Source organism: Abramis brama (genome assembly GCF_963993115.1).
Source record: "Abramis brama genome assembly, chromosome: 18".
NCBI lineage: Eukaryota > Metazoa > Chordata > Actinopteri > Cypriniformes > Leuciscidae > Abramis > Abramis brama.
In genome coordinates this window covers 19,370,447-19,379,088 of record NC_139980.1, presented here as the reverse complement: position 1 = coordinate 19,379,088, position 8,642 = coordinate 19,370,447, and the positions used below count along the sequence as shown (strand labels likewise).

General features: G+C 35.8%; 1 protein-coding gene across 1 annotated transcript; it reads right to left on the bottom strand.

Moving 5' to 3' along the window:
• Positions 1 to 1,748: 1,748 nt before the first annotated feature.
• On the bottom strand, positions 1,749 to 7,990 carry fsaf1 (40S small subunit processome assembly factor 1). Its single transcript, XM_084091077.1, has 7 exons — positions 7,807 to 7,990; positions 7,032 to 7,279; positions 4,639 to 4,701; positions 3,562 to 3,657; positions 2,718 to 2,804; positions 2,563 to 2,600; positions 1,749 to 2,096 (listed from the first exon to the last, which is right to left on the bottom strand). Exons 1-7 carry the CDS (start codon positions 7,892 to 7,894, stop codon positions 1,958 to 1,960), a joined length of 759 nt encoding a protein of 252 aa, XP_083947203.1. The 5' UTR covers positions 7,895 to 7,990; the 3' UTR covers positions 1,749 to 1,957.
• Positions 7,991 to 8,642: the final 652 nt, after the last annotated feature.

Below are 8,642 nucleotides of genomic sequence, written 5' to 3'. Positions count from 1 at the left end.
ATCAATTTTAAAATATTGCTGATTACTTACAAAGCACTAAATGGTTTAGCTCCACAGTACTTGAGTGAGCTCTTAACGCATTATAGTCCTTCACGTCTATTGCGATCTCAAAATTCCGGCCAGTTGATAATACCTAGAATATCAAAATCGACTGCTGCCGGTAGATCCTTTTCCTATTTAGCACCAAAACTTTGGAAGTCTTCCTACCATTGTCCGGGAAGCAGACACACTCTGTCAGTTCAAAGCTAGATTAAAGACACATCTCTTTGACCTAGCATTCACATAGAATATTATAGACTTCTATAATTCAATGTTAGGCTGCATAGATTAGGTCAGCTGGAACCAGGAACACTTCCCATAAATCCTGATGTACTCGTTACATCATAAGAAGAATGGCATCTACGCTAATTTTAGTGTCTTTGTTTATCCCGAGGTTTTCCCGCAGCCTGCATCCAGGCCGTATCCAGATCTGACGAAGGACCTTCGCCTGGACCCGATGACAACGCAGTGTTGAAGTGCCAACTAGTCTCTCCCTATGGAGGGTCCCTTTACTACTCTACAGATAAAGCGTCGTCGGGAAAACTCAATTCGCGTACCTACCCCGAATTGATAAAATAAAATTCTGTATCAAAAATTATAATAATTATATATAAAAAATTATATATAATTTAATAACAAATGATCTGGAACCATTCTGGGAACCAAAATCTGAAGGAAAAAAACAGAAAAAGGTTGATGAAGGTTTCTGGTTCCCAGAATGCTTTGCATTAGGTTGTTATTTTATAGTTTTATTCTGTAAAGATAAAGACTTGTTAATGTTTAATGTTCATTTAACTTTGAACAAACTGTTGCCAGTAAATAACATAAATTTAAATCTACAGTAAGTTACTGGCAAACAGCTGCATAACTACAGCACATTTTTTACAGTGTAGGTATACCAAAAAAATTAAGGAAATGTATATTTATAAATACATATTTGAATAATATAGTAAATATTTTATTAGTCCTACTGTATTAATTTTGTCCTTGATCCCATGGTTTTCTCGTCTAACATTCTCGTTTTTACAGATGAATATGAATAAAATGTAATTTTAAGACACTTTATCTTACTATAAAAGTAATTTTGAGTTAATGAATTAATGCTTTAAAAAAAACCTCAATTTTTACACAGAAATATGTTGAGGCAGATGTTTTTGTTTATCAATTTTAAAGTCTAGATCGTATTTGGAAATATTTGGTTCCAATGGGTGGAGCTACCATGAATATTCACGAAACCATAGCGTGGGCGGGGCGACAAATACAAGCGAGTGGAACAGAAATTATTAGCGTGAGCGTCTCAGATGTCAGATCGTGTTTTGTCCTAAACTACTCCTAACTGTTCGTTTCTCACTAATGACTGAGATTAAGCTTTTTAAATGTCTATTATTGCATGTTTAAATAAATATTTACAAATATATTTTTGTGTTTTTATTCTGTCTCTCAAAGTTGTCTGTAGGCTATTATTGAAATAACGTTAGCTTTTATATTATAGGATGATAGCTCAAGACAACATAGGCTACTTGGAGTTGCATGCTGTTGCATGCTTTGAATGTTGCTTTACACTCAACTGAAAATCTTTTTGATACACAATCAAAGGTTAAAGAGTTAACATGTTGCCAAGGTATTCTGGATGGTTTGGGTCTATAGATTGGTTCACATCCCAAAAATTGTCTAATCATGTAGAAATGTAAAAGTACACCTCAAAAAGCTGCACAAGTAGTGCCATTTATGCCCTTAGCACAAACAGTGAAAGATGAGTTACACAACAGTGAAGAGTCCAGAAAATAAACAACAACGACATGTAAATGTGTGCGTATAATGACTGAGGTAAAGTAAGGCACATTTCAATTCCAGTTCAGTCAAAGTATGATATTCCATACAAATATAAATGCTCTTGCATTTAGAATGTTTTCTGTTGCTAATCATCAGCTGTTACTTTTTTGACTTTAACTTTATATTTCTGAATGTCTTTGGAGCTCAAGACCAGCATTCCATTTTTGAAGCGTCCGACTTGTCCACCGAGCTCTCCGCTAGAGGAGGATTTACTTCTCTCAGTCCTGGGAAGTCAAAAAGAAAAGAAAAAAAATTAGCAACACTAATCTTGACACAGTTACCAGTGCTCTGCAAAAGTTTGTGGGGAAAATCCAGTCACGTATATAGGAATTGTCTAATTTTTTAGTTTTACAAGGTGGCGAAAAAGTTCCCCACGCGGATTCCACTCGTGTTCATGTTGGTCACGCAAATTCGCCGCATTGACCAACAGAAAGATGCTTGGTTTTAAAGTGACTTTGGTGCTTCATACATAACTACACTATAGAAATGTTTTGCCTGCAAAATATTGCTAATGTGCACCACAGTCTTGGGTTATCTAGTTCTTTTGACACTGGCTTGGCTTCACGGCCTTAAGCCCGTGCTAATACAATCAAGCATAAACAAACTAGAACCAATATAACTTAAATGACAACTCTCAAAGAACAACAAATGAAACTTCTTACGGTCATTGTGCTCAAAACAAACACAAACCTTGGTTGTCCTTCTTTCCTTCTTTTGTTCTGCGATTCCTGTCAAAAGACCCACAGAAGGAAAGTTAGCAGAACGATTGTACACGCTGCAGAAGAAGTCAAGTGTTTTAAAAAGTAATCATATAACAACCATTCAAATTGAAATTTTGAACTTACGGATTTTGCTTCCTCTTTCTCTTTCATCTTCCGTTCTTTTATGTTTTGTTGATACACTTTGTAGTTAACATACTGCCTTTTAGGGGGCTATAGGAGAAAAAAAAAACAGTTTACACCAAAAATGAAAATTCATTGTTGAACACAAAAGAAGATATTCTGAAGAATATGGGTAAACAAACAGTTGATGGACAACATAGTATGGGGGGAAAATACTATGGAAGTCAATGGGGTCCATCAACTCTTTGAACAAACATTATTCAAAATATCTTCTTTTGTGTTCAACAGAAGAAAGAAACTCATACAGGTTTGGAACAACATGAGGGTGAGCGGAAAAGTCTTAGGAAATAAAAAGTTTTTGCACCATATTTAAAGGTCAGAAAAACATTGAGTTGGAGCCTTCGTCCTCCAAAAAGAGTCATGTGATCGCGGTTGGGGTCCACCTGAGTTGATGTCATTCTTCAACGTTGCTTTTTCAATAATGTATGACTCGCATTGACAGGGGAATATCCGATCTGTCCGCTTACATGGCAGACGCAAATACACGTATCCCATTCATATAAGATTTATTTCCACATTTGAATGAGGCCTGAAACCGATCTGAGAATATCGTAATCCATGTGCTCTTTTCCTGCTTACACATTTGTGGGTTATATCTGATCATTGCCACATTTAAGGAAAAAAATAAATAATCAGAATTGGGTCACTTGTAATGTAAAAGCGGCCTAAGGTTCTCTGTGAGATTCTGTTGGCCTGCTATAGCACCCCTTGTGGCAATGCCGACACAAAGCAGATAAAAGGGCTTAAAGTATGTTTCAGGCCTGATTATTGGATGTGTTGAACTCACTCTGGCTCCCAGCATGATGGCTCTGTCCTGCTCAAAGACCCTCTGCTGCTGCCTCTCGTACCCTGACAGTCCAAACCTGTGAACCTCAAGCCGGGTCTGTGGACGACACGCATGACACGAGTTCATGGGACACTGAAGAAATAACTGGCTCATCATACTGCAAATGAGAAGTTACTGACTTGGAGCCATATACAGAATATCACTCTGTACACGGAGAACAAATAGTTTAAAAATGGTTTTAAACTATTTGTTGATACTTTCCAGTATCCAATGAATTCTAACTATCTATATATTTTTTTCTACATTTTACAATTTTTTTTTCACACAATTTTGAAAATTGTGTTGTGTGTTATGTAGGGCCTAATGAAAAGACATTTAGTAAAGTTTGAAGTGCAAAATATTGTAAATAAAATGTGTAAATACTATGATGTGCGTCTCATCGGGTAACCAAAAGTTCTACACACTTTCAGACTTCAAGCCCACTAGAACACTTGGGCCAAATACAGGAAATACATCATGCAAGTAGACAAGTGGTCAAGTGAAAAGACCACAAATGTGGGTATTGGAACAGACCCATTGACTTCAGTGAAATGCCAAAGGGACTGCATTGTCTGTGCAGGATTCATGAAGGAAATTTCCCTATTTGAAGCATCTTACTCAGCAAGATAATTAAGTTGCCTATTTTTTGGTACCATGATGCCTTGAAGTCGTGATGAAACGGACATAGCTACAGATATTTTCTTCCATATTGTGACACAACCAAGTGAAATAAAAAAGACGTTATTATCAAGAAATGGCGGAGACTTGGTTCAATCCATCCAGTCGATTGTAAGAAAGGGGCGGGGTTTAAGCAGACTAAATGATTGGATGAGTCCGGTGTCGTCACCAAGTCTGTCGTTTTTCTAAGTTATGACATTGAGGTAAAAAAAAATATGCATGGATGAGTTGTTCACATTAAGATCAACAACATATGCACTTCAAAATATATATAGGGTGAATTTTTCATTTCATTCTAATTTTTAAATGCTGACTACATAACCATCTCACTAAGTTTAGAAAAATAGAAAAAAATCTCACCTTTTCTATCATTAGTTTCTCATCTGGGACTTTTTTCTTCTTTTCTTTGACATCAGGAGGAGCCTGAGGATAAACATGGATGAAAACAGATAAGAAGTGAATGCAGTTGCAGTCAGCTGTTACTTTTTGTAGAGTTCATTCACTCTTTCATGCACAAGACTTTGAATTCCTATAGACTTTGAATTCCCATGAGCACTAGACATGGATTTACCCAGAAGATCAAGGTTCGACAGCAGTTAGTTCATGCTGGGAGATGTCGTAACTTATGGAAGCTTGTTTACTTGTGACCTCGCAATTCTAAGTTTTTTTACATACATACATACATACATACATACATACATACATACATACATATATATATATATATGAAGAGTTCAGATGCAAAAGCCTCTAAGTGCCATCTGAAAATTTCTTCTAGAATGGTCATTTTTATCAAGCTCGTATATTTAATTTCAGTAATTATACTTAAATGACAATTAATAGGTCATTTGCATTGCCATTTAAGTGAAATTACTGAATTTAAATATACGAGCTTGATAAAAATAATCATTCTAGAAGAAATTTTCAGATGGCACTTAGAGGCTTTTGCATCTGAACTCTTCATATATACATACACACATATATATATATATATATATATATATATATATGCACATACATATACATAATCACATATATGCATATGGGACACATTTTTCACTAGGGCTCTTAACAATGTGACTTAGGTTGTGTATAAAAAGACAAAAGACAAAAAGTCAAAGGGAATTTTGAATGGGTTTTTTGCTTAAATGCCTAAAATAAGGTATTTGGTGAACACACAATATTCTCGTTTCACATTTTATTCTATGACAAAATACTGTCATAGAATAAAATGTGAAACAAGAATATTGTGTGTTCACCAAATACCTTATTTTAGGCATTTAAGCAAAAAACCCATTCAAAATTCCCTTTGACTTTTGTCAGTAATTCCCCCTTGTGATTTTTGAAAGCTTTTCCTTGTCTTGTAAAAGGCAGTTGCTAACAAGTGGCTAAAGGCTAAATGGGACTACAGAGGTTGTTGGGGACATTAAACTTCTTCACGCCGAACAGGTAAACTTGAAAAACCTTGTGGCATTTTTAATAGCACTTTTGCAAACTATTATAACTCAAACTTTCAGGGAAAATATTTTGTAAATAAAGTTGTTGGAAACTTAATTGAGTTAGTGATAATGTTAAAGACATGTGACTGTGGCGTAGTTTGTTTATAGCCTACGTATTAGCCTTTTCCTTTAGGTGATTGTATTTAGGCTTAAAAATTCATACACGTTGTTCATTTGTGAACATAATCTTGATTAACCAAAGTGTAAAAATCATAAACTTTTGTTGGTCACAGAGCTTATTTTCAGCAATAATCCAAAAGCCAATGGACAAAATCCTATTGGCTTTTTATCAAGGGAAAAAGAGTAATGCAAATGCTGCCTTCACAATCACAATTATCATAAAAACGACTTTCCTCATTTAAAATCGGACATGAATGGCCTCTCAAGTCATATTTACCACTGTGAAGCTTAGGAATAATTTTGATCCCCAAGTTCCTGAGTTGGGCAGGCCATAAACGATTGCTGCTGTTCTGTGACTGGCAATGTTTATTAGTTTTTTTCACAACAGCTACATCTCCTTGTCTTGTCATTAAAGTAGTGCATATTATTTACACATATGAATAATCATTTGAAGCATATTGTATGTTTTATACACAGTGAAAACAGCCTGAATTTGACAGAAATTCCAAAATCGTCAACAGGATGACTATTGATAGCATGGTGAATGTTTTTATGATTGTCAATGAATGTAATTTTGGCTTTAATAAGATTTTCCCAATAAATAGACTAGAAGAATAAACCCAGTATCCTCCATTATTCCTGTTCTTTCCAAAAATAAAGCACTAGAATGCAAAGAGCTTGTAATTATAACTTCAGAAGTGGGAAGTAGGAATTTTCTGGTATCTTGTGAAGGAAGGATGATAACTTCCAACACTATGGCTGCATCCGATATCACATTCGTCCCTACTATATAGTAGGTGAAAAACAGTATGTGACTAAAGAAGTATGTCTGAATTCACAGTACTCATAAAAGAGTAGGCAAAAAGTACCCAGATGACCTGCTACTTCCAGATTCTGAAGTGTGTATTTGATGGACACTTTACTATCCCATGAGGCCACGGGAGAGGATTTATGAATGGCAGTGAAGCTGCATAACTGACACTGGTAGGTCACGTGATAATGAAAACATGGCGAATGTAGATCATCCAGATTACATTCAATATATCTAGAATATAGAGTCATCAGTCGGATGGCATTTAGGGCTCAGGTGAAGCACAGATGCAGATCATGTAGCCTACTTCATGCTCCTCTTACCTTCTTCACTAGTTCAACAGCCTTTGATAATTTGTTCTTCCTCCGAGGATCAACAAATGTAACAACCTCCACATTAGATTGTTTAGCTCCAGATGGTAAACTTTCACATACTGTTGAGTTCGTCATGGGCTGCTCTGAGTCCGTGTCATGTTTGACAGTATCCGTGTTTTCCTCCGCATGTTTCTCATCTTTAGCAAAGTTCTTCTTCCTATTCTGAGACTTATTCAGTCGTTTGTGTTGTCCATCACCTAAACATGATAAATTACATCAAATACAATAACCAGTATTTAGAAACTTCATAGACTGTCGTTTGCATACTTTGATTGTATGACTATATTATGCAGTGTGTAATACCCTTTTTTTCTTTTTTTTTTACAGTCTATGGTAATACCGTATGTATCCCACAATGCAATGCATTTCTAAACTAGTTGGAATTAATAACAATGAACCGTTTATTTCTGTAAATTCTTTACACAAAATAAGGGTCTTTTTTTTTAATTGCCACTTGTTGAAGGCAATATACTGTTAGTTTTACTATTGTTTGAAATGTTTATCGTTGGATACTAAGTAAGTACCGTTTCAGCACATTTTTTGGGATATACAGTGTACATACATACATACATACATTGAATGCACTAGTATTAAATGTAAATGTAAACACATTACTACACAACATAGGGTGAAGTATACAATTTGGGCAGTATTAATGGTGTTAATCAGCATCTGCTGTAAATGTGTTAGTATGTTAGCCTGTTATTAAAACATTCACTATTACCGAAATCATACAACTTGTCCAGAACTTGGTCGAGGAAAAAACGATCATCATCCACCTCTCCGCCGTGTTGATCTCTTGCTGCGCTCATTTTTATTCAAAATAAACACGTTTTTAACAGAACGCCTTGCTTTCGTGTGTTTCACGTGTGTGCATCATACTCGCGAAATGTCCTTCTTTGCTTTCCGTCAATCCGTTCTTCGTCCCGGAAGTACCACAATCTGAATTTTGACACCGCCCATTAGAAGATTAGGAGGAGGAAAATCTAGCTGCTGTCGAAATGAAACCCGCAGTTTTCCTCCAGGAGGCGCGTTGAGGTTCAGAGAGACAGACCTCCATTCAACCGCATTATAATCTCTCGGCGGTTTTGTCATAATGGAGACAGTTGTACGATACGAAGTATACTCTTTTAAATCTAATAATTTCAGAAAATTGCTTCATGTAATAAAAATTCGTGCAGATTGTTTAAATAAAGAGATTAAATGAAAACAGCAATCTAGTAATCACAAACGTCAGTGATTGGTCAATACGGATAGCGCTGGGAAAAGTAAACGGTACCACGTGTTATCATACCATTATACTGCGAAATGTTACAGGTGTAAAATATTTCATCCGTTTAGCAAATTTCAGCCATATTTATTTACCAAATCTCTCTATCTCTAAAAAGCTCGCCCTCCAAAAACTGATCAGTTAACCGTAATCCAGCAAACTCAAACTCACAAAATGATTGACAGGTAGAAGTCGTTCCTGATTGGCTGAATCCGTTAGTTTAGCCAATCAGGTTTCGATTCGTTTTTGTTTCTGTTTCTAGGTGTTATTAGGACACCTCAGTAAAGTCT

Coding starts and splice junctions, on each gene's coding strand:
- fsaf1 (XM_084091077.1), bottom strand. CDS start 7,894: ATGAGCGCAGCAAGAGATCAACACGGCGGAGAGGTGGATGATGATCGT. Junction 7,280..7,806: donor GGACAAGTTGTATGATTTCG/GTAATAGTGAAT, acceptor TATCATGTTTAG/GTGATGGACAACACAAACGA. Junction 3,658..4,638: donor AGAAACTAATGATAGAAAAG/GTGAGATTTTTT, acceptor TGTCGTCCACAG/ACCCGGCTTGAGGTTCACAG.